Source organism: Thermobia domestica, chromosome 14, assembly GCF_964235325.1.
Source record: "Thermobia domestica chromosome 14, izTheDome1.hap1.1, whole genome shotgun sequence".
NCBI classification, from domain to species: domain Eukaryota; kingdom Metazoa; phylum Arthropoda; class Insecta; order Zygentoma; family Lepismatidae; genus Thermobia; species Thermobia domestica.
Window position 1 is genome coordinate 110,304,279 of NC_137467.1, and position 27,935 is coordinate 110,332,213.

Below are 27,935 nucleotides of genomic sequence, written 5' to 3' on the forward strand. Positions count from 1 at the left end.
ATTTCTTCTTCTTCTAGCATAAAACAATCAGATGACTTAAAGAAACGTGTTTTAAAGAAGAAAAATCTCCTCTAGCTCTTTACCTGGTGGTATGGTTCCTAATATAGAGGTTGCATTACCTCTTTGTACTGCCATACTTATTCTCTGAATTAGGAAGGTGCTTGCTCTATCATCACCAGACAATTGATTGATGCGTTTACCTACTTCCTTTATAAAACTGAGACCTTCTTTGCCCCAGGATCCACTGGATTCAATGGCAATGGGTACAAATTGGTACTTCTCTGTTAGGTTACTGTATTTTCTTCTTTTTTCTGTTTCCTTTCGACTGGCTACATTGCCCGCTTGGAGTGAGGAGAAAGGAAGGTTGGAAGGAGCGAAAGTATCTGTGCATGTAAAATCCCAAATCAATGATTTGCCTCTCTTCCAAGGTATTAAGGTCATCCCATCTGGTCTTTTACCATCCGTTCTACTACATCCATTTGGCTCCCTTATTGCCGGTATACCTGCTGAAATGAGTGCTCTCATTATAATGTCATTGACAGTTGAGTGTCGAGGACATCTACCTGTACTTTTTATGCAAGACAGTCCATGCAGTCCTTTTTTATCTACTGGATTCCTACATGCCTGACATTTATGAGGTTCACATATATTTGCTCCCAACCGTAACGCAACTGCTATTCGAAAACTCTCATTACTGAGATGAAGACCTAGAGAGAACGAAGGTAAAGCTTTAAGCCAAGCTCCTCCTTCTATGGATGATGCAGCAATTATTCTAGCCTTGTCTTCTAGGCTGTCTGAAGACCGTAGTAAAAAGGAGAAGTGTGATTTAAAAATAGGTTCTTCCCACGTGGATTGCTTTGCTCTGGTACTAAATTCGAGTAATTCAGATCCAACTAGAAGTGACCAAGTGGAAGAGCAATCTTTAACTTCAGAATCCATGTGGAAGCTTATATCCTGTTGGAGAAGTGATTCTATTAGACATCGGGAACCATAGAATGATGCCAAGAAGGCGGGAATAGCCAAATCTATGGCTCGTCGGATGCCTAATCCACCAAAACCAACTGGCAGAGAAGCCTGAAGCCATGTGTTATCCTCAAGGAAGCAATTTAGGATAGATTCTAAACCAGATTTTACGGTGTTATCAAAGCGTTCTAATAAATCTTCTTCCTTCCATGAAGGTGAACTTCTCAGAAAATATAGTAATCTTGGAGTAGTAAATGATGTCCTTAATAAATAAAAGGCAGAATGTGCTGAGATTAATGACAGACGTGCGAAATACATCTCCAGTTTGGTTATCTTCTCAGTTAACAAGGTTTTTCTTGATTCTGTTGTGAGGCCAGTTCCTAGGAGATAAGCGTTTGAAGGAGACATTAATTGAATGCCCGGAGCTACCTCATTGTATGATGTGAGGAGTATGTGCATATGCTCTTTCGTTGTTCCAAGAAAGCTAACTTCACATTTCGAAAAATTGAGATGTAGACCAACTCTAATTCCCTGTGTATAGATCACTTTTAATGTATTTAATACGGTATCCGGATCTATTTTCTGTTTGCCATTTTTCAGTTCCTTCTTTTATTTTATTCAGGTTTATTTTCCTTTGCAATTAAATTAGTTAACCTATAAATGTATTTAGTTATCATTATTGTATTCTTTATTGCATTAATTATCTTATAATATAATTATATTATTAGTGGTGAGCTTATGTCCGTGGAGCTTTTGTCCGCTTTTGCATTAACAAAGGTGAGCTTATGCCCGGTGAACTTATTGCCGGTGAGCTCATGTCTGCGACCCTTTGATATTCTTTCTTGTCTTGGTGAACCTGAGCGTGAGCGATCCTAGTGCAAAATGGCCATCTATTATATATATTTCAATACGTATATTACAATATATATATTTCAATCACTTGAATGAGAATCATATTAACCCTTACTTATTGTTTATTTAGTACATGAAAGAAACTGTGAGTGTGAGGGATTGATAGAGGGTGGCTGAGGGTGAAGGAATCGTTTGAGGGTGAGGGGGCTGAGGGTGAGGAAGTCGAATGAGTGTGAGGGTGGATGAGGGTGAGGAAGTCGAATGAGTGTGAGGGTGGATGAGGGTAAGGGGGGTGAGGAAGTCGAATGAGTGTGAGGGGTGAGAAAGTCGAATGAGTGTGAGGGGTGAGGAAGTCGAATGAGTGTGAGGGTGGATGAGGGTGAGTAAGTCGAATGAGTGTGAGGGTGGATGAGGGTGAGGAAGTCGAATGAGTGTGAGGGTGGATGAGGGTGAGGGAGTCGATTGAGGGCGAGGGTCTGAAGGTGAGGGTGTCTGAGGGTGAGGGTGAAGGAGTCGATTGAGGGTGAGGGTGTACTGAGTCGACTGAGGGTGAGGGTAAAAGTCTATTGAGAGTGAGGGTGGCTGAGGGTGAGGGTAAGGGAGTCGACTGAGGGTGAGGGTGGCTGAGGATGACTGTGAGGGAGTCAACTGAGGGTGAGGGTGGCTGAGGGTGAGTGAGGGTTAGGAAAAATGCTCATCTCTGGTGCTGACGACCTTTACGGGGATGGAGATTTCACAAGTTTGTTTGGACCTCGCATAGAATTTGTGTGAAAGACCATGAAATCTATGAGCAGCCCTGTCTATGGCTGACCTAATTCATTAAGCGGATGTCAGCTTCTTTTTTATATTTTCGAAATAAACCAATATATGTATTCTTATTATAAGTAGAAGAATGCAGTTGGTAATAAATTAATAATAAAAAGTCTTCAATAAGAAGCTATAATCTTTAACAGAAAATGGATAAGGAAGTAAGAAGCAACGCAATTATTACAGCGATAATAACATCGTTAATAAGGAAGCAGTAGTTAATATAATCATGACTTGTTTACAAACACGTATCTTTAGATCTTTTTTGAGTACTCTATTTAGAAAGTTTAGAATAATTAGTTTTTTTTTTTTTTCATATAGTTCACTGAGAGTCAGCTTTGTTGGGTTCTTAGATTGTAGAAACTTTGCGCATATTACAAGTAACTTTTGTCCTCTTGACCTGATTTACAGTCGTGAAATTTAAAACCGAAAGTTATAACAGAGGAAATTGTTTTACAACTATAAATTTTGGTATTTATTTTTTGTACAATCTTGTACTGAGTGAGAAATTCTAATTTGTAATTGTGAAAGTTGTAATATTTGAAAGAATGTGAAGAAATATTTTTTCATAGCCTTGTAAATAATAAATAAAGTTAATATTTTAAGTAAACACTTTTGTAATTTTCTTTAAAAAGATTCTAAAGTGACGGCTTATATTTTGATGTCCCTATTCAAATTACCCGTCCCGAAAACATGTTCGGATTCATTTTAACCAATTCGAAAATACTTATTACCAAGACCTTTTAATTAACTTGATTGTTATTACCTACGATTACAACTAGAATGTTCGAAAAAGTATATGTGTGTCACCTTACGAAAAGACAAGCAAGCTGCTAGTTCGCTACTGCCAAGACAATGAATGAAAGCTGTCACTGATTATTGGCAACGAAAAATTCAGTTGTTAGTGCAGCATATGTTTTTATAAACTAAACATGTAAACTTGTACTCGAGCATCTCATTTTATTTGGTTCGATGTGATTTATCGATTTATACATATATAATGTGTTTGACAATGTTATTTTTAAAGGAAGAAAATCAATCAACATTCTGGACTATATCTCATTAACTGAGTAATGTAGTTTTAGAATTGGTGTAATAAAGATCTTAATGACAGCGACGACGACTTCTGTATAACTTTGGGGAGGCATTGAAATTTGTGTAGTTCCTTGTCACAAATTCGGATAAAGATATCTATATCCAGGGAGACCAAACCCCAAGATCAGCGCGCATGGTTAATGAAGATATAATTGTTTCACTTTTATATCAGTAAGTAGCTGTAACAAAGCGTCAATTTTCATATCTACGAATAGAATATTTTACTATATGTTCTAGAAAAGTTTACATGGGTTTTTACATGCACGTATGACATTTTGTTTACCTCAATATTATCAATGGAATGATATATGTCTCGTCATTGGAAGACTGTTAGGACTACGCGTGTCATTCTTGGATATGTGTGTGTCAGTGTTAAGAGAAATCAAGCAACAAAAGGTACAATCCGTTTGTTAACAGTTAATATTTTTCACTTTAGGGATCTGTTATCAGGATCACAAAATTATTTTATGCACTACGCATACAAGTTAAAAACACTAGTTACTAATGTGTATTTACTAATAGATGAAAAGCGAACTCAATTATACTAATTATCCTTTTATATCAACTATTCTTGGATCATATTTAATCCACATTAAACGTATTAACTACATAAAGAGAAACTTGCTCTCAAAACACTGTTCAACAGTGAAAATGCTTCGGAGATAAAACTAACCAATTCTTACTAATGTTAGGGTGCTGATAACGAATATGAAATTAGATTTTGAAAAGTGGTTCGAGTTTCAAAGAAATACGTTATCACCCGATGTGCTCTGCTGGGCAAATTAAGGGTTCGTAGCAACAGGAGCTGTCTACTTATTTCAATCAACTTCCATTGTTTGACGGTTAGTTTCATTGCTATCCTCAGGGATATACGCAGGGGTGGGTCCTGAAGGTCTTGACACCCCGACTTGTTTGTAAATTTATTCTAATTTCAGGTGATAGTTTACAAATTTTAATATAATTTAGCATCAAATTGTATTTGGACCCCGAAAAGCTTAGGGCCCCTCCCGAAATAAATTCCTGCGTAGTGTCTGGCTATCCATATTACTCGCACTTCATCGCTAACAAAGAAATATCAACCACTTCATGCTTTAGCTTGTATTGAAGAGTTTGCCAGAGAAAACATGTTGTGTAACGTTCTTTTGTAGTTACAATTTGCCATCTCGGACGTATTGGTGAGATATTGGGTGGGTAGGTGGGTGCTGTTATTAGACCTATTATTATTATTATTATTAATAATAATAATAATAATAATAATAATAATAATAATAATAATATTTCTATGACTATATTAAGCAGAGCATTAATCTCTTCATCCCGCTTCCTGAATTCCAGTTCTAGTATTCTTTCTTGATGGGGGACTGTTGTCTCATGTAGGCTTATTAACTATAACATCAGCAATAAAGAAAGTAGGGTTTAATTTGCACTAATTTTCAAACATTACGTTAATTAAATAATAATAATAATAACAATAATAATAATACGGAGCGAGTTCAGGCTACTTGTTAGGATTCTTACTTCGCAATTGGATAATACTGGGTTAGAATTCGGAGACCAGCCATCCTGACTGAGGATTTTCCAGGGTTGTTCCTCAGTTATACTGGGCAAATGCTAGGTTAGTACCTTGATCTAAGGCTCTGGAGACCTTCCTTCCATTGATTTTTCAATGTTTCATCTGTTGATTTTTACAGTGTAAAGTGGCCTCTCAGGATGTATCTGGTAGCTTATAGTAAATAAACAATAACAAAGTAATATATCTTCACGAAACGTGTGGGTTAATTTAACTACAGCCTTGCAGTCCCAATAAATAGCTAAAGTTTTAATATCAATTTCCTGACTTTTAAATACTATTTTCATATTGTTTCAGCTTTCAATTTTCTCATGTATGTTCCCACCGAGAATTGAACAAATGCGAATCACATGAACAAATGCGAATATGTTAAATATTTTTGAACACTTTAATATACAAAACACAAAACGCTTCAATGATACGATGCATGGATATGTTTTGGTTACGTCCTGCAATGTATGATAAAAGAAACCTGGAGGGTGAAGAAAAAATAACAGAAATCTCTTTCATATTTACTCCTTCAACAAACTCCCGACCTCAGAAGGGCAAGCCATAAGTTAGGTAATAAAGTCATACAACGAACACAACCATATCGCTCTCCTAAAATTCTCGTGTGTATGTTTAAAAATCTACTACTGTTCCACGCCAACCAGTCTATATTTTTTGTTGTATATACCTTCAAAGTGAAAGATATTCATTATTACATTTGCTGATGGTTGGACTCGAGTGAGTCAGAAACTACTATTAATAAAGTTTGTTTTGTCTAGTACTCCTGCGATTAGAAGGACCTTATCTAAAAGATATTTCATTTGTATATGAGAAAATGAAGTTTATTTTCTAAGAATAAAATAAATATTTTCAATGTGAAGCTAACATTAAGTTTTGAAGAGGAGCTAAACAGAAAAATTTGTTACCATTTACACCAGTTTTCAGACAGTTCACTATACTCTGAAATGGGAAGAAGTCAAAAGAGACTTCGACAGAAAGTGCAACATGTAAATATTGCAAGGTTTAAATAAAATAAAGAACAAAGGTAACACAAACGTGTTATAGAAATATTTAAAAGCACAGCAACCTACTATATTAGTGAATCCGAAAAAAGTTTTGACGAATATTATATATTCAATTTTATCATCAAAATTTTAGATGTAGCTTTGGATACGAATCAAGATCTGAGATTCGAATTTCGGATCCAGATCCGAGATCCGGATCTAGGTCCGGATCCGAAAATTTTTGGCCATCCCTAAAACAATCACACACACACATATATTATTACAGTGAAACCTCTACTAACGGACACCTTCCGTAATGGACATATTTTGTAATCCCCAAACACTGTAATAGGAAAAAACATATTGGCAAACCTCTCTGAAGCGGACACTAGTACGGACACGGACAGTTTTTCTGTCTTTTATAGTTAGTATTTAACTCCGTATTACGGACACTTTCTCTAGAAACAAGTTTAAAAGTACAGTAAAAATACATTTTTAGTAATTCATACATGTGTCACCAAGGAAGCAATGTGACAGCATTTTGCCTTCTCAACTCCTCTGCTTCTATTCCAGACGAAGCGCCCCTGTTTAACAACACTCTCATGTCTTTTGCTTGCATCCCACTCCCACACAAGCTGTTTTAGACACAAAAGGGATTGATAATTGTCCGCCGTTTGGAATGACATATTCTACTGTCCGGCTAGAATCTCTAACCAAGCAAAAGACAAGTTTGGTATTTTTTGCCCGCGGGAACGCATATTGTCCCAAAAAAAAGACACTTCTGGGCTGTAATTAACCACAAATTAAAGCGACATACTGAAAACGTAGTAAAGTGATAAGTGTAAAGTGCAGAGAACTATAAGATCTTATTTTCATGTTATCCCTCGAACATAGAGTATTGGATGGCGGAGGATAATGCGGGTACAGTAACATTTTGTCAACATTCGTAAATATAAGATTCATGCAAAAAATATTTGTTTCGAATTGCATATTACCTTGTTTACTCATTTACGTAAGAAAATAATGAAATCTCCCTAAGGCGGACACCTCTCTACAGCGGATATTGTTTTATTCCCCATGGCTGTCCGCTTTAGAGAGGTTTTACTGTATGAAACCATTTGAAAGGCTGTTTTATTCTGAAGAGAATGACGTATAAGTCATGATACTCAAATAAATAATAGGGGCCGCGGTGGCTCAGTGGTAGAGCGTTCACCTCTGGTGCTTGGGGTTCCGGGTTTGATCTCAGCCCCGCCAAGTGAACTTTGTGGTGGACAAACACGGTGTGCGTGGGTTTCCTCGGGGTTCTCCCGTTTTCTCCCACTTTCTTCATTCCACCATTTCATTCATTACTCATCATCACCGTCTCCTTTAGTCTTACCGGCATAATCGTGGGACGTAAAACTCAAAGATTTCACTTCGTGTCAAATAAATAATATTGTTCGGGTTCGTTTGATTTTATAGTTATCTCACTTTCTTTCTGTATGAAATTTGATATTGTCTAACAGAACTGAGAAATATTTTTTTCATCACAACTATTGTAGGTATTACAATGAAACTTGGCACATGTATTACTTATAAACTACAGTATTTTTAAAGGTATATTATATTTGGGTGCCTTTAGTCGAGGCCGTACCAGGGGGTGCTACATTTGAAAAAAGGGACTTTTGGACGGTAATTTCCCAATTTTACCTTGAACTTCCTTCTTCTTATACATTATGTACACATGCACATAGTACCATTTGCAAGCTTGTTTATTCTGAAGTGTATGGCGTATGAACCAAGATAATCGGATGAACAGAATTGAAGCAATAGCTACTTAAGTGAAAGACCAAATAGAAAATTCAAGAATCTAAGTGTCAACACTACATAACACACATTTCTATCGATTACACTTGAACTCGAACCAATTCATCATTTTAATTTTTATTTTCGTATTCAGCATCCTCATTTGCATAAGAAAATGTACTTTTCTTTTCCGAAGCATTAAAAAAGTTAAAATTTGTTGTCCAGTGAAATTATTTGTTGACTATCCAATAATTACAACAAACATTAGTCTTTTCGGGTTCGATTCCCAGTGAGAGGGCATTAAAATTCAAACTAGTTATGTCACGTCTCATATAACCTAAGTACAGCAATGGGATACTAAATTCCAACAACCAACATCAGTAAACATGCATTTTGAAACAGAATTGCGAATTTATAAAAGTAACACACATTAAAATTAAAATACCCTTTTCCGCTTTCTTTCATAAATAATTCTTCTTCTTTTTTGTAATACTGTGGGATGATGATTGAAGAATCCATCTACAATAAAATGATAGTTCGGTGACTTATCAATTGGCGGATTTGTCCATTTGCAGATTTGGTAATTGGCGGATTTGTCAATTGGCAGATTTGTCCATCCTCACGATTGGCGCATTTGGTCATTTTCGCGTTTGGCGCATTTGGTAATTGGCAGATTTGTCAATTGGCGCATTTGGTCATTTTCGCGTTTGGCGCATTTGGCAATTGGCATATTTGTCCATTTTCACAATTGGCGCATTTGGTCATTTTCGCGTTTGGCAATTGGCAGATTTGTCCATTGCCGGATTTGTCCATTTTCACGATTGGCGCATTTGGTAATTGGCAGATTTGTCCTAGACCCATCACAAATATAAATTTCCTGATTATACACATAATATAAGTATTAAAAGTACTCTGCAAAATTATTAAATTATATTCTTACAAGAAGACAGTTATAGATATGCAACAATAATTTTGGACATGAGTGTACTTTCAGTTTTATCAGGGAGCGGTGCATACAAAATTGGTAAGATTTATGTATTCTCACTTGAACTCCCTATGTCAGCATGAACTGTGTACAGCTCTGCAAATTGTTTCGAGCAGCTCTTTAAAGTTCCATCAAAAAAGCACTGCTGGCTGTACCTCACAAGGGAAGTTCAGGAGAAAGCACTCGCCTGCAGAGAAAGCCATTTGAAGTCCCAATTCATGCTGATTATAACAAGCTAATAAAATTTCTGTACGGTTGAAAACGGTTCGAGATATTCAACTTGGAAGTTTATATGAGAAAAATGAGGATATACTCATTTATACGCGTTAAGTACAACATAATTGAACGAGTGAGTTGAAAAAGGTACACATTCCAGAAAATAGGCAAGCAAAACTGGGATGGTTATATTCATTTTATATGTACTTGCACCACCTTGAGAGGAACAAGGAATGCATTCATTAATTTTAGGTCTCTTTACTGAAGTCTAGGGGAACGTATGTGTGAAAAATCGAACATATTACTGGAATTTGTTCATGTTTCCACCCAGCGTTTGAAAGTAGAGGTTTTTGGAATATGTTCCTTTTTCAACTCACCCATTCAATTAATAACGAATATTGACATACGAATTGAAAGCTATCGCAAGTAACAGAAAAAAAGTGTTTCGCAATAACTAATGGGTTTGTTAGATGCAATTAGTCATTACATTGTTCACAATAATCATAGGTTAGAGATGAAAATTTATCACTGTTGTTCTTCTGTTTTATGAAGAAATGACGCAGACAAAATACTCCCTTGCACCATGAACATTTTATATGTGCAATTGTGTTGCATCCGTCAAGGGAACAGTTCGCAGAACCAAAGCAAAAAGCAAATTCGACAAGTGATTCAAAAGTTATAGGCCTATAATTTGTTCGCAACCTGCCTTGCAAAACGCAAACTGAAACAATCTAATGTATCGCGGTGATAGGAAGTGATTCGTATGGACACGAACTTTATTTGATTGTTTCGTTGGTACATTATAATGTCCAGATGAAGAAGATTCATACTATGTACAAATCTCCTGCCATAATCTTTGATTGATCGGAATCAAAACACATCAAATGATTGCACAAATCGTGTGCAATTCTTTGGTATCTTCTCAACCATTAGTTCTTTGCCATCCGTCATGCAACTTGTAATGGACAATTTGTCTGTGAATGGACCCCAGTGATCAAGCAATAGCAAGTTCAAACCATCAGGCTTCGCCATGGGTGAGAATACTTAACGCATTGAAACGTGCATCCACTCATTTTCTCATATAAATTTCCAAGCTGAATATCTCGAACAGTTTTCAACGTACAACGTTATTACCTGTTGTAATCCGCATGAATTGATCCTTCAAATGACATGCTTATTTCTCTGTAGGCGAGTGCTTCTCCCAAACTTCCCTTGTCAGCTGGCTTCAGACCATCATATCCATTAAATAATACAATAAAACAATTAATATAAACAATGAAATGTGCAAATTGTACATATAACAGAAAAGACAATCCCTTTATAAACATCCAAGTGTATGTCGTTCCACTTAGTGAGCAAATTCGTAACTTATAGGATGCCACATAGATTTGCTGTGATGATTACTAAATTAATCCCTACTAAAATAATTAATAATCATAAATTTAGTATGAGGGATTAATTCCTCTCTTTCCAAATATAGTTTCTCCCAGGCACGTGGCAGTCAGCATGCCGTCGTGACAGTCAGCACCTTCATATTTGCAATCAGCGACAGTCGTGGCAGTCAGCACCAATAATTGGCTGTGGCAGTCAGCACCCGTGGCAATCAGCACCTATCCGTTCCAGCGTGACTACCACTATGCGGTGTTAGTTCAACACATACCCCGCGGTGTTGGCGTTTAACATAGGGGGTGTGTTACGTCTTTAACGCACAATAAACGTTAATGAACCACAACGTTAATGAACACGTTGTAAGCGTTAATGAACCACAAAATTACTCCTCCAAAATATGTTAAGTCGCCTATATGCGTAATGTGTTTACATTATGCTGAATCTAAAAAAACACTTTAAACAAATAAAAAAAATGTACTCCAGTGTTGGGGAGGGCACGAATCACCAACCTTTCAATTACTAGCCGCGCGCTCTTCCGACTTGGCCTCGGAGGCGATGAAGAAAACGTCGCTTGTAGAGGGATAAAATGTTGAGGTCTTTTGAATTTGGCTAATCAGAGTGTTCCTTTAAGCCGCGTATATTCGACGATAACCGTTCGGGATAAGATAAAATCTGCTCGCCAAGTAGACCTAATTTTATAGCAAATGACGACTGTCTATTTACTAGAGATGCAAGGGCTCGGAAAAAAACCGGCTTTTCTGAAAAAAAAAAAAAAACTCTGTTTTTTCTGCTTCGCTTCTTTGCTTGGGAAATTTTGGGCTCTTTTCAAATTTCTGCTTTAAATTGATAAAGCAGACTTTGTTTCATTTCTCTATAACACAAGAAGTCATTTAATTAGTGGTTGATGCTGATAATAATATAAAACCTCGAAAATAAACTATGAATTTCGAAAAGATATTTCAAACGATTTTTCTTCAACATATTTATATTATGAATTCAAAAGGATTAACCAATATATATAATAAGAATTTTTTAACCTCCTATATACAAAAGTAAGCAGAGTTGGCACGAACCATGGTTTGTTATGAAAATGCCAAAAACCCGTTTAGGAGGGGATGTTTAAACCAGGTTTTTTTTTTATTTAGATTCTTTGCTTTATGTATTTGTATTACATATTCACAGAAATAAGTTTGTTTCGCCTTGGTGTTGTTATGCAACAGCGGGGTTATGCCGGAAGAACTCCCATAAGCTTAAAGAAGTCCGGTCAGTAAATTTCTTAAATTGAGAAGCTTCCACCCTAACCATCGGGAAAATCCCGTCATTACTTGAAATGTAAGACAATAACGGAAAAATCCTGTTATTGCTTTGCATATAAAATTTAAAGGTCAACGTATCACAATCAGTAGGCTAAAACTGTGGTATTAAATTACAAATTTAGTGCGTAGATATCATTGAACGTCCAATCCAAGCTGATGTTGGAAGCTACGTAGGCAATCGATAAATTTTGCCAATTTCTATCAATATATTTAAGCAATCTTGGCTTCTTTATACAACATCAGGCATTTAGGCATGTAGGAATATAAAATCTGGTTTCGTTTCGTATGTTTAGGATTAACATCCTTACGAAATACCGAGGTTATCAAGGAGAAGACTTTCGCTTAAACTGAGATCTGAACCGCTACTTTGTTTACGCATGAAAGAAGGGTTGTGGTTCGACCGAGAATTGAACATGGGATACCTTGATTAAAAGGTGAAAGGGAAATAAAATTATTGCAGGTGGTTTGGTATCTGGAAACGTTACCATGAAGTTCACACGATTCGCAGTTTTCGTTCTTTTTATTTTTTTGGTTTAAACCAGTTATTAAAAAAAAAATTGGGGTAAACCAGCCAACCCTAAAAGTAACATTTCTTTTTTAAAAAAATACACAAATAACCAGCAAAATTGTGTGTAGTATTTTTACTTCAAAACATTCCACACCCTCTTTTTAAAACAAAATAAAATTAAAATAAAACGTAAGAGAAATACTTAGATTTATATGATACACTTAAAGGCTGCACATCTAGAGTTTTTGGTTCTGTATTATCTTGAAATTCTACAGTTAAGTTTTACATAACCACCATCATGGTTTACCCAATCCTCAAGTTTTCTGAATTTTTAACAAGAGGGATTCAACATATCATTACGGAACTCCCCCCCCCCCCCCGCAAAAGGACTACGGAATATATTTCAGTTAAGCTAAATACAACTGCACAACAAACATGAGTGAGTGATTAGCTTTTGCGCTTCTATCGGGAAGTCCGGCATTCAATCCAGCATTCGACCATACTGACAAAGCTTTTCTTCATTCCATCTGTGAAGTAGAAATAGTGCGTGTACTGTGAGTTGGCCGACTTCCTTTCTTATTATGATCTTGAAGCTTTTCTGGCGTCTGCTATTAATAAAATGTTCTCGGGATTGCTGCCAGAGTAGGTGTTGCTGTGCTGAGCTTTCGTTACCATACAGCGGCAACATAGCTCTGAAGATGTTGCCGCTGTATGGTAACGAAAGCTCAGCACAGCAACACCTACTCTGGCAGCAATCCCGAGAACATTGGATTAATTCCTTTCTTATTGTTTTTAAATCGTTATTATTACTAATTACCAGCAGTGACAGTTTTACGAAGGTTAGGGGGGCGGTCTTTTGGACTGAAATGATATGAAATGAAATCTTTGAGTTTTACGTCCCACGGTTATGCCGGTTAGGCTAAAGGAGACGATGATGATGACTAATGAATGAGATGCTGAAATGAAGAAAGTGGGAGGAAACGGGAGAACCCCGAGAAAACCCACGCAAATAGTGTTTGTCCACCACAAAGTTCACTTGGCGGGGGCTGGGATCGAACCCGGGACCCCAAGTGCCAGAGGTGAACGCTCTACCACTGAGTCTTTCGGACTGAAGCCTGTACCCCAAAGTTACGGAAAGTCTGCAACAAACGAAATATCTATTAGTTATGTTTTTACTCATAAACTTTACGCTACCGTCAAATAAAAATTACAAATGTTTAGAAAAACTAAACATTAGTAAGAAAAACCCTTCCCAAAATACTTTTCTAAATCCGCCACTGATTCTCAGTATAAAATGATCTTTAAGGTTGTATCCGGAAGATTATTGCTAAACATATAAACGAAACGAAATATTAGTTATGCCTGTACTCATAAACTTCAAGCACCTCTCAAATAAAATTAGGAGTTTTTTAGAAAACGAAACCATCAGAAAAACCTCTCCTAAAGTACTTTTCTAAATCCGCTTCTGATTATTTGTATAAATTGGTATTCAAGGTTGTATTTGGAAAATTATTGCTAAATCACTTCACAACTACAGTATAATAGAAATTTGGAAGTACGGTTTGACGGATATATTGAAAAACGTACGCTTTGACGGATAAATAGAAAAACGGGCAAGTTTAACTTTGGCGCTAGAAGCTAGAGTATTAAGCTCTTAGAAATGAAACACGGATGACAAACTAAAATGATCTAGAGAAGAAAAAAGATGTCGATAACTCAAAAGTTAAAATAAAGTTAAATAGCCTCTAAAATTGCCCTCAAATACTACATTCTTCATGTTAGCTTTAATTCGTAAAACATGTGCTCCATCCATCTTGATGGTGAATTTCAGAGCGAAATATCGCATTTAGGTCATGGAATTCTTATCTAACTATAGAATATACTATAAGAAAGCTATTTAGATAGAAAAATCATGAAAATGAAAAAACCAAAATTTCCAAAATTCTCGTTTTTTTCCCAAAAAAGCCGGCTTTTTATGTGAAAAAACCCATCGATTCAAAAAAGCCGGCTTCTTTGCCTCTCTACTATTTACTTTATTTTATAGTTCTTTCATATACACTTTCAAATAATCGGCGCCAGTTTCATCTAATAAAGTTGATGCGTTTGTTGCTTCTAGTATGTAATCGCTTAGAAAAAGAAGCAATAAATGCATCATGTGGGAGATGAAATTTTGCGTATACCTGGATTTGTTTAAGTATTTCTTTCTACTGTGTTTGTCTGTAGCTTCAATTCATAAGCCTTTATAATTAGATGCCCAACATATTTGACAATCACGCAGAAAACCACACCGAAGGTTCTACACTTGTGTTGATTTAACACACAGGCTGTGTGTCATTTCAACTACCGGCATTTGACACACAACTCCAAATGAAGAGTGAGTTGTTCTAACCACTTGTTTGTGTTATATTTTAACACAATCGTGTTAACACATAGGCATGTTGTTGAAATAACACAACGATTTTTTACAGTGTAGCAGTGAAAGTAGCAACACTTTCTGGAAACTTCTGCTGTCATGTTTTCATTTGGGTTTAAAAGAAAGTGAAGTTTTGCAAAAATCAATAGTTTAAGTCAATTTTTTGAAGGTTGAATGAAAAGGATTCACCGAGAGCAGACACTTAGCACTTCCAGGGCAATTCTTAATTCACACCACAGGTGCCTAAAGACATTTTAAAAAATCAAATTTAATTCAAATGTACTGATAGTTATTAATGCACCCCCATCAGAAAATCCTGGATCCGGCCCTGCTTGGAATTGGAATGTGTACAAAACTTGACAAATATACTTACGAATTATTTATGTTAAACTAGCAGCGTTCACCCCGCTTCGCTGGGGTCACCCCGGAACGCAATAAACCTTGTTAATTAGATAATTTTTACTTTTTCGCTTTCAAGTGATATGATAAAAACCATAGTAGATTCCAGTAAATGTTAACATTATATCGCCTGTCATTTATGTTAACCCGCCGAGTCACATGGTCATGCGGGTTGCATATAAATACGTTTATTTTTACCTATGATGAACTAATAACAAAGGATTTGTACGTATGGACACTTGAATGGTCAATTATCTCAAGACACTGGTAATTAAAAATTAAAGTGATATGATAAAAACCATCTAGGGTCCAAATCCTAATAACCCCCCAAAAATGAAAGAAATTGGTTCAGCCGTATTAGCGTGATGAGTTCACAAAGGATTTGTGCGTTCTCTTTTATATATATAGATATAATTTGTCAGTAGACCCTATGTAAAATAAATAAATAAATAAATAAATAAAATAAAGAAGTTCAATATGTTGTGACACGTAGTTGATACACAAAAGCTTTTACTTCATTACTATTAAAGATGAACGGGGACGTAATATGGAAGTAACCCCTGTAAAGGTCAAAGATAACCACAACTTTATTTTCAAGGATTATTCGAACCTTTGAAAGTAACGTTTTTTCTACTGCCTTAATTTAGAACAAGAGAGATTTTGTAGGGTCATTAAATGGGTACAGTGAACGAAATTTTTTTCATATTTGTTTCCTTATGCTCTGTATGGTAACATTAATTTTCTTATTCCCTATAGACATTATTTCATGTTACAGTGTTTCCTTTTAATAGTTTATTATATTTTCATACTTTCGTGTTAAAGCTCTCTAATGAAATTTCATATCGACGTGTCGGTACAGCCTACAAAAATATTATTGTTTATTTCATCCAAATCCATATTGTTTGTCGAGAGACAATTCGAAATTGTTCATCTTGCGAACTCGCAGTAGGTCTGTAAGGAGGATGGGAAGGTAGGATCTTTTTTAATTGCAAGGCATTCGAATATGTATATATATATTTTTCTTTTTGTATATACGTATATGAAGGAAATCACGGGTTGCCCGGCACAGCAGCCTTTTACAAGAATACTCTATATTGCATATACATTTAAGTACCAACCCATTGCCAGCTATGATATCTTCTCTCCTTCGAAATGAGAGTAAAGTTGCATTTCTTACATTCTCATCGGTATCTTCGTGCTCTACCTAATGACTCTCCAGCACTTTGTGGCACATTTTGTATCTTATTTTATCTTTAACCAGAACAGCATTCTTGTTCTGCCTAACCTTCACAAAATGTATATTTTGACTCCGGAAAAATGTAATAGTAATTATTTTCTCTACAATTGCAGTTGCTTTCAGGGCCCCTTAATTTTCATCTACTATTTCAGCATCCCTGAAATTAAATTAACTAACCGTAGATCGCCATTAGTTCACTACGGGTATATTTATGTCGTGAATACTGACCAACTACAAGTTCATCGATGTTTCTTCGCTATATAAAGGGATTCAGAGATTTTGCATAATGGTAGTTTCCTGTATAATAAAGAAAAAAAATGGAAAGAATTTACAAATATAACTAGTGTTGTATATGAAAAAAGTGAGTTAAATATAACAATGCAGTTTTACTTTTTTTAACTTTAAAGCATTTCGTACTACCTATAATGTTCCCTCAAATATTTTTATCTGTCAACAGAATTATTTATATTTAATTCTAATATCAGTTTAGAAATGTTGCACCGTAAGTGCTACTTAAGCACAGACACATTTAAGAAAATGCTAATAGTTAATGAGGGGATGTAGTAAGGCAACTAAAACAGTGCAAATATAGGATATCTGGTCATTTCTCTTCACACAAGATAATACACTACGAATACCTATGTTTTCATTACTTTTCTCCTGAAAAAATTAAATAACAAGAATTTTTTCCTTTTAATAAAATGCAATAATAATATTTCATAGGTTCAGAGGTCCGAGAATTTTTGGAGGGCACCTGATTCTTCTAGTTGCGAACGCGCAACTAACTAACCAGTAATGTAGTTGGCGACATATCCCTGCACCAGTGGTGCTGATATTTAAAACTTTGTATTCTTCAAAAACGTGTGGTATTTAGTCATGTTATATTAGACGTGTTATTTTTTTTTTTTTTTTTAACCAGATTTCAAAATTTTTGAACTGATGGGTTGGTCCATTAATGAACTTTTCTCTTGGCTATCTTCTTTTTCCTCTGACAATTTTTCTGCAAGGGCGTGGCAAATTTTCTGCGATCACATCGCAGATCGCAGCATGATTTGCTATGGGGTTATTTTTATTGTTCTTATAGACTTGATTCTCTTCAACTTATCCATGTTTTTGTATTTATAGATTAGCTTCCATTGTTTCTCTCTTCAACTTTACTTAACCTTGCTTTTTTACTTCACAGATTGGTTTCCAGTGTTTAACTCTTTATCTTGACTCACCAGGAATCTATTGTTTTATAGATTATACAAAAGGCGTTCAAAAATTTCGCACAATGGGCCATAACTTATATATGATACGCACTAGAACCATTTTCTCTTTTGCGTATATATGTGTGTCCTTTATGGTGAAGATGTATAACAAATTTTCCTCCTCTATTACTCACATGCCCACAACGGAGACAGCCGCACCTGGCACAGTCGGTAATTGAGCTCCTGTACAAGACCGGCGTCAGCCACATTTCATCCAACACAAATTGCTTCTTATGTATGGGGAAATTTGGCCGCGGCAATATCCAGCGATGGGTATAAATGTTCGACAGTGGTGATTTCAGTCTGCCGGATCAATACGGTCCGGCAGAACATCAACTGCAGTGAATGATATTAACGAAGACCCCATTGACAGATTGTAACCACAGGACATCTTATTGAAGGGACAGGGCTACAGTCTTTAGGTTACAGAAAATTTTGTGCTCGTTTGATGCTATACCTGCTCACAAAGGAACAGAAACAAACCCGTTTTGTCAATCACATACAGAAAATGAGAAGTATGAGATGAGGAGTGGCCCCACAACGCCCCTATCGTCCGGATCTAGCACCGTCCAATTTCTTTCTGCTTGATCGCCTCAAGGTCCAACTTTGTGACAGGCAGTTTCCTAGTGACGAAGATCTAATCGCGCGTGTGAAACTGTCATGTAAATAGTCAGTGTCCAGGGTTTTTGCCAAAATGCATTTATAGCATGGAAAGAAAGGTGGGCTAAATGTGTCACACCGGATGGAGGATAAACTAAATAATCTAACTAACTAAATAACATGCGTATATACAAAAAGGGCACGAGTACATAGCACAAAATTATATAGTCCTAGTGCTACTACTATATTTGCAGACGATCTCAAATATAGTAGGTCTCAGCTGCGGCAAGTGACCTGCCAATAAAGGCAGAATACCTATGATGACCTATGATGATGATGAGTGCAACTACTTGAAAAGTTAAGGCCCATTGTGCAAAACTTTTTGAACGCCTTTGTACAGTGGCTGATCGATTAACGTTGGAGCAAATACGAGCTTTAGCAAGCTTGATGGAAGCGTAGGTTAACCGACTGTAGTCTGTCTAATGTTCGGCAGCGACTTACACGTAACCCACCAAGCTGTTTAAGAGTTTTACATATTTATGAAAAGTTTGTGGAAACCGGATCGGTAGCGAGCAACTGTTGAGGAAATGCACGACTCCCAAATCAGGAAGATCTGAATAGCAAGGCTTGTTCCACAAAGCAACATTCTGCAGAGTGCTTCGAAACCAACTGGATGTTGCAGTCTTGAAATTGATTCCTTAAAAAATAGTGTGATGCATCCTGAAACTCAACCTTAGGAAGCGACCATACCACATGAAAGTCGTCCAACCAGTAAGACGCAAAAACGTGTTGGGATGGATTGGTACCAGATTTCAGTTGAAATGCAGAATATCGAAAGAGACATTTTGAATGTAATGACGTTCAGCGATGAAGCCACTCTTCAACACAAGTGGTCTTCTCAACTGACGTGACAATTTTCTGGGTCACTGAAAATCTCCAAGTCATTTAAGAGAATGAAACTAACCAAAAATGAATGTTTCGTACACTGAGACCGTCGTTGGAGTAATTAGAACAGTAGAGTGGGGTCAATTGGCCCCGTTTTTGTAACCATATTTAGTAACTTTTTCTTCTTTCAGACCCTTTTTTACATGCTGACAAAAGAGTACCCCTTTTTCCAACCCTAATGTAATATACACAGAAAAGGCTATGACTACTTTTTCAATTCCTATTTAACATAGCCGAAATTACATAGAATTTGAGGTACGTCATTTTTCTTGTACTCACCTTTTCATTCTGTTGGTTCAGGTACACTTCGTAGCGTTCCTTAAGCCTTTCACGTAAAATATACTTCCGGTCATTTACACGTCTTCAATATCCTCTGCCTCTTGTATCTGGCTACGAATATAAATTTGTGCTACAATAGTCTTTTCATGCGTATTTTCCGCTAAGAGTAATTTATTAATCAGTTGACTGTCGCATATCCATGCGAGAATGATACTCTTTACTATATTTCATACATGTCTTCAGTGTCAGCAAGAAACTTACTGTAAGTACCGGTAATTCTTATTTCGTCAAAATGCTGGAAGACTTCTTGACGTTCTGCGGTATTTAAACTAGGAAAAGAGATGTACCCTTTCCTACAGGTTTCAAGAAGCACATGATCTATGATGTAAGAATCTATGAACTTCGTCTAGAGGAAAAAAAGAGTTGAGTTGATTTTAACGTCCCTTTCAGTAGCAAAGCTATATGAGACGTGGAACTACTAATTAACGTGGAAACCAGAATCGAACCCTGGTCTTCCACGCCAAACGCGTTACTTTAACGGCTTAGCCACGAAGGAGTTCTAGAGGAAGAAAGAATCTCTTTTCACCTATATGGAGTGAATGGTGATTTACCTGAATATATAACGAAGAAAGACCTAACACAAAGAGTGAAAACGTGTTTGACTGGAAACTCCGGCATACCGTGTCGATGCGTTTACCACTACGCCACCCAATCCACTTACTCTCTCATCTCGGACCACGTGGATTATACCACAGACATCTGCTGTAATTGGATAATCCTGTGTCCTTATACTGAGCACCTTACAACGGTTGAGATTTCATATATATTAATGAAGGGAGGAAACAATCGATTTTTCATATAATATACCAAATCTATAGGTGCGAGTTGTAAATAGTGTAAAATAAAAGATCGGTTGTTTCCTCCTGTCATTCCTATATGAACTAAAAAATCGGTTGTTTCCGCCTTTCATTAGTATAGGGTTAATCTATACAAAGTGGTCCAGAGCTGGTTGCTCGACTATCTTCGAAAATTATAAAACTTTGAGTGTAATGAACCTTGTGTATGAAAAGGTCAATTACATCATATGCGTTGTCGTATGTACAAGTGTTCATAAATGGCGGCCATCTTTGTTGTCGGTGGAGTGTCAATTTTTGCATTTGCAAGCGTTTACGAAAACTATAGTTGCTCAGGACGTATGAATCAGACGAACACCAAACAAAAACGAATGTTTACAGGAGGGACTGAGGTACACGGAAGATATAAACTTTTGCGTCTAAATTAATATGCAGGGTTGCAAACCAATACATGAAATCACCAGAAAACTACAGAAAATTACACTTTTAAAGAGGCTGTATTTTGGAATGGCATAAAGTGGGGGGTTCGTAAGTTTTGTGCTGAATACTATTGCATGTAAGAGTCTGCAGAAATATCCACTGCTATGATACTACTGGCACCGTAGATTTATGGGGTACCGAAAGCTGAAAATTGTGATTTTGATGCCGTTTTAGGGGCGTAATATTTTAGGAGGACAAAGTGCTAAAAATTGCTACTTAGGTTACAAGGTAATTCTGTATGTGAATAAACTATTGCATAAAAATCATGACTGATATTACACGGAGAAAAAAGTAAGCACATGGTAGAAACGCGAAGAAATCACGTGTGTGACGATGTTTGTAGCCAGGAAAAATTTAAATGTTTTCTCAAAAACTATGCATGGTGCAGCAATTAGACCCGCGTTTGTTTGTGATCAGTTGTATAAAGGCTTGTGAGTGATGTTTGTTTTATATTTCTAGCTCCATGATCATTGCCACGTCTATATGGTAAGGGGGTTAGCTCCCCCTTCTTCCCACAACACACATCGTCGAACTGGATCGCAGAATTAAGGCATTTAATGTATCAGCAAAGTATCATTGAAATCCAATCACAGTTACAGAAGGTAATATGTTCACAAAGTTGCGCTATATAGGATAGACTAGTCTTCGGCTAGCTGGGGACTCCGCCCATAGACCCCCGTGCTTGCTCGGCCTACGGCCTTGAACCTCTAAATCGCACAATTCTACCAAATTTCAAGTTTCTTTTCGCATTTGAAGTATCTAAAAGATAAGACACAAGGAAACATCCATTTAAATAACATAAGAATTACTTCATCCCCCTAATAGATACCTTAAAAACTAAAAATATTCACTTTTGGCAATTTTCCTGTTAGTTAGTCCCGGAAGTCTACAATCATGCCAAATTTCATCATTCTAATCCTGCTGGAAGTGCCAAAACATTTTGGGGTGTAGAAGTAGTCCCATACAAATAACATTGGGAAGACTTTTCAGTTCCCCATAAAACCTCTCTACGGTTAACTTTTTTATTTTTAGTGATTTACATAAGTAACTGTAACGGAAACGTACAACGGGGGACACTTCTAAATGGTACACCTTAGCCGTAAATCTCCATATGGCTGTACCATTTAGAAGTGTCCACCGCTGTACAAGCACATCGAATTTCAAGTTTTTAGTCCAAGTACCTAAAATATGAGATCATAAGTCCAAAATAAGGGCTCGTTTAAATAACAGAGAATTACTTCATTCCCCCTTAGACCCCCTAAAAATTAAAAATATCAACTTTTGGCAATTTTCCTGTGGGTTAGTACTTGAAAGCAACAATCATGCTGAATTAAAACTTTCCACGTCAAACGAAAGTACCCCTTTATTTTATGTCAGTTCATGTACAAGATGGCAGCGCCGCACAGCAGCGGCTTTTTTACTTTTGATTTCATAATGGTTTGCAGCGTCCTCAAAAGCCCACGAGTACATAAACCCATGTAAATTGAACGCTGTTTTCATATTTTAACCAGGTTGTTGGGATTCCAACACGCTGTGCACCGTTGCCACCTATCACAAACTTTACTTGTCAGCTTTTACAAGATATTGTATATCTCGGTCAGTTATCGATCTCACATAACCACGGTTCTACTCCTCATGCTCTACCGCCTTGCATTATAGGTTTTAAAGCATACAGTACTAGTGACCTTTTCCGAGTTATTGTATCTCTCCCAAACTCAATTTCTCCCTTCTCTTGATAGCAACATTGTACAGTGGATGCTTCTAGACTTAGAGTCAACGCCAACAATTCTTGTCAATATCTGATTTAAGGTGTACAAAACGTTAGTACCTCACTCCCTGTGTGCGCCAACACATATTACATGTTACTGCTCCAAAACTTTGCAATACTGATATGCCTTTACAATCTCTTTTATCTTTATTTTCATTGCTGATTCCAATGATGATATTCAATTTAGGTCATTCCATTTACAAAATCACAACTTTGTCTTGGGTTGGCAACACTGTTCATTCGGTGCTGTTTGTCAATATGATGTCGCCCTTTATCTAGTTGCTTCGTGCAAAGTTTCGTTTCTCTGTCTCTTTTAGTGTCTCCGTTACCACGGTTGGGAATTCTAAATTATATTATAATGTGGAAACGCAATTTCATGACTTTGTTGTCAAGTCGGCACGGGTTAACGTTCTCGTAGAAAGCTGCTATTTCACTAATGCGTATTTATGGTCACATAGAACACTTTTGGGGGGTGTGCGTATCGCAACACGAAATTACCCAAAATAAGGGGCACCCTAACGTGTATATATCAGAGCATATGAATCCTTTTTTCAAAATAGAACTGTAATAACTATACGAGATTTTGTTCGTTCCTTCGAATTTCTTTTAGAAAACTTGCTTGGAAACATGCTATTCGCAGGAATGCGAGGGAAGCCCAAGATTTTAAAAAGGGAAATGCTTAACGAACAAATGTAGGGTAGTAGCTCCCTCGTCTCTAAGCGGTGATCGGCGGGAGCACATGTGATTCGGATTCCTCATTAACCTGTAGGTCCACGTCCCATATTGTCTCGATAAACATCAAATAAAAAAAATCAATCAAAAATTTTGGCTAGTGGTTACCGATCTTCTTTCTTAATGTGATGATCCCGATAGGTTCAAATACGAAGACTATCTATCCTGTTTCTCCAGATGCTTTCCTCAAGTTCCATCAAGCAAATAAATGATATTTTTCAGTGCAGTCACTGGCCAATTTCCTTTAACTTCGTCTTATATTATTATAGGTTGTTTCTGTTTTTAGTATAAATTGATGTCTCAGGCTGTATCAATGTGCACTATTTTGAAACATATGAAGCATTCCGGGTAGGAATGGTGAACTCAACAAAGAGTTACTTTGGGAAAAATGAATTTTAAACTTTCTTCACAACGAAGAACTCTACAAAACGTTCTTAATTCAATTAGTTATTATTATAGTTGTTGAAATTTCTGAAGCTGGCCAGATGTTGAGTTTGTCCTTACTAATTGAAACGCCTCATACTGTATGTAGTAAATTTATATGAAAGTAAAATAGTTGTTGAAAGTAATCGAAAGTGTCTTTTTCTTCGATTCTTAAAGATTATTTCTAAATATTATGTTTTCTTAAAATACATGGGATCCTCCAAATATGTTCTGAAATTCAGAGCAAATTTACTTTATACTATTGTAGTACCTTTCCCCATCACTATGTTAATGTAGAGAAATGTTCTCAACTTTGCAACACTATTTTTCAGACTACAAGAAAGTGTCAACCAATAGGGGTTGCAAACACACTACCCACCCCCAACACGACTATCAACAGAGCTGAATTGCCACATTTAACATTGATACTTAACACGGCTTCCGACTGAAAAGCAAACCAAGTGCTTCAGTTTCTCTTCAAAGTCCGCTGCGCTCAGATGACATGTTTGCCTCAAAAGTTACGGTTCATTTCGTTCGTCTCGACAGAAAAAAGAGGAGGGGAAAGAAAGGAAAAGGACTCCGTAACTATAAATAAGTTATTGCAAAGAATATGAATTTAAATTAAGTATATATATACCATAGTTTTATATATATAACTATGGTTATGTGTCCGTAAGATACAAATGAACATGTAATTAAAATACTATTATTATTATAAAGAAAAATAAAAACGGAGAAAAACTTACTTGATGTACAGAACATATTCGTTCTCCCTATCTCATCATCATTGCTTCCTAACAGTGTAATAAGTATGCTGACATTTTTTGAAAATCCCGCCTTTAGTCCAGACCTTTTATTATTATTAGGTAGTATATCATATGCATATCTCACTACATTATTCGATATTAAAATAGCCCTTCCCTCTGGTCTACTAGCTACCGCGTGTGGCTTTGGTGTACATAGTCCCGGGTTCGATTTCCGGTGAAAACACAAAAATACATGTAATTTTATAATTCACTTTCATCGATCATCTGTTTCATTTAGCCTAAAGAACACAATCGTGGGAATCTTTTTTCATAATAAATTGTACACTTTTTCTATCGCGAGGTTTCTCAACCTTTGGACTCGCGAGGATATGAGGGTTGAAAAAATGAAATCTTAAGTTTACGTCCTACGATCATGCCGGCTAGGCTAAATAAGACTGTGAGAATGAGAAATGAATTAAATGGTGGAATGATGTAGGAGGAAACGGGAGAACCTCGCGGAAACACGGTGCACACGATGTTTCTCCAACACAAAGCTCACTTGGCCCGAGTTGGTATCGAATCAAGGACCTCGTGCACCATAGGTGAACGCAATATCACTTTTTTGTTTTCTAAAGTTCGTCCTAACTGGGATACTATTTGCCATGGACAGTTCGTGCAATTTCTGCGTAATACAAACACGATAGGGACACGAACACAGAAAGGTCTAGGACAATTAAAAATTCGACCCTGCTCTTCAAAGGGATTCGAACCCCCAGTGGATCGTGCCTCATGATCCGAACCCGAACCCCGAGACCACTCGGGTATTGCCACAGGCTTATCACTGAGCCACCGCGGCCCGATATGAGGGTGCGAAGGAAGATGTAAATGATAAATGTAATTAGGGTCTAGTAGCAGAAAAATATATATATATATTTTTTTTAATATTTTGAACTTCTTTTGATAGACATATTTTTATTTGTAAACTTCTTTCCAAATAAAAAAGGAATTACGAGAATCGTTTTAAAAACAATTGGAATTGAAAGAGAAATGAAACTCGTTAAAATCTGCAGATTTAAATACAAGAAAAATACAAACAGAACTTACAACTGTAAGCGATGAACAGCAATAATAATAATAATAATAATAATAATAATAATAATAATAATAATAATAATAATAATAATAATAATAATAATAACTGATAAACAGGAAATTAATTGTATGGATCGCAGGCAAGAAGGTGTGATAAAAGGGGTCGAGTTGAGGAGGCCTAGTGTACTGCATCATTAAGTCTTTCATAGTCTTTTATCTTCCGTGGTCTTTGTTTCAACGAAGTGCAAGAATAAGTTAAATCAATTATAATAATGGAACAGCAGAATGCATACCTAAACGTGCCGGTATATAAAAAGAGTAAAGAACTCATACAAATGCCTACACGGAAGCTAGATACTAACAGACATGCGCTAGCCTGAAAATAGTTTTACAAAATGAACTAATTTTGTATCTACTACCAACACAATATTAAACGATTCTGAGTAAAAAGACTCTTTCGTCCTTCTATTTTTTGACGTTTAGGTAAAACGAAGAGGGAAGGGACGGGGAAGAGGGGTAGGGTGAAAACGTGACAACAGCGACTTGCCAAACAGAAAGCAGAAAGTGTTCTGACCGCCTACTTGATCCTAGTGCCACCACTAAAATTGGAGTGCACACATCACGTCATCTGTGTCTTACTATATCATAGTCTAGGAGCAGTCTAAATGTAAAATTTCGCTGAAAGAGTAATAAACTTCAAATGTTGTGGTTATAGATAAAATTACTTTCAAAAACCCTCAGCTTGGACGTTCAAAGAAGTTCTCCAATGATTTCAACCAAACAGCAAGCCACGTTGGCAGCTCGTCAGTGACGAATAGTTCAAGCGGTTAAAACCTCATTTTACTTAAAAGAGAAAAAAAAATCGAAAATAAAGAAGGAAGTGCGAGTCTGATTGGGCTGGAACATGGACATAATAGTTTAAAATAGAACAGCGTCGGTCCTTTGGATCAGTAGATTTAACATATTAATCATCTTCAAACAAGTATGTCAACACAGAATCACTGAAGAGGAAAGTGGCGCGAAGGGTACACAAGATTTCAATATAGTCAATAATATATATACAGAACGAATACTTGAATAGCCTACACATACATTCTTACCTGAGTCATAGCGGAAGTTCGTATGGGTCGCTAACGAAAATATTACGACAGGATGTTCCTCAGTTCCCCGTCTTTGCGGATCTGCACCAACACGTCCTAATAGAGTTACATTGTTGATAGCTAAAAAGAAAACCAGAAACTTTAGTGACTGAACGGATTTGGTTTAACAAGGAGAAAAGTTTCCCAACCTCTAACTCCAGTTTTCTAAACATATGTGAACCCGAAATTTTGGTGAAAAATAGTGAAGCATCCTCTCTCTGGATACATCATAAAACATTTTTCTAATCATACATTTTAACAAGTTCAAAGAAAGAAACAAAGGGCAAAGAATCATATAAATACGTTTCAAGTATCAGTCTTAAAAGCACTTATAACATAATCAACGCAATGCACGAATATTAAGCAACTGCACGAGCAATGTATCTATCCCGAAGACTGTGATGTCAGAAATAGCACTTCGTTTTCGAAAAGAATTTACATGCCCTTTATGAACAAGAAAAAATATATATATATATACAGTGATGATACGTTGAGAAAGAGCTACGAGCAATAGCTTTGGACATAAAATAATACGCAAATTGCACAATAGGGGATGTACAAACAAGGTTTGAAACAAGTTGGTTTGCTGAAGCACTTGGTTTGCTCGAACACAGGCTATAACTCTCACTATTGCAGATATTAAAAATATGTATACAGGGAAATTTAAATAAGGACTAGAGCGGACTCTTCAATTCGAGATCCAAAGAGAGATGAAAAAAGATGAATTATTGAAAATTTGAAATATCACAATTATGTATTTGGAAATACTTAAAATCAAACTAACATAATTATTGCACAGGAAAAAAATTAATATGCTGTAGACTTTACCTTTTCTCTTAACGAAAAAAAAAAAAAAAAAGTTTAATATGGTAAATAGAAGCATAACAATATTATTTCTTGAAACATTTCGTGTGCTCTGCGGTCGTACGCGAATGTAGAGTTCAAGCGGGAATGCAAAAAAAGAATAGTTAGGGAGCATTAGAAGGTACAATCCACCTAAAATTTATATCAACCTAGCTACGCAAATTTGGTTATGATTTCACACCTTTGCTGTACAAACTGGCTAGACGTGAAATCAATAACCTTTCCATTACTCATAT

At 36.4% G+C, this 27,935-nt stretch overlaps 1 protein-coding gene across 7 annotated transcripts in view; it reads right to left on the minus strand.

Moving 5' to 3' along the window:
- The window catches only part of mtSSB (mitochondrial single stranded DNA-binding protein), a 205,155-nt gene that overhangs the window by 32,026 nt on the left and 145,194 nt on the right, over positions 1-27,935 (minus strand). For 5 of the 7 annotated variants that reach the window (XM_081738725.1, XM_081738726.1, XM_081738723.1 and 2 more), the window contains one exon: positions 26,797-26,916. The exons of the other annotated variants lie outside the window; for them this stretch is intronic. In XM_081738725.1, coding sequence (XP_081594851.1) covers positions 26,797-26,916 — 120 coding nt within the window. The remainder of the gene's footprint in view (positions 1-26,796; positions 26,917-27,935) is intronic. 7 annotated transcript variants of the gene reach the window in all.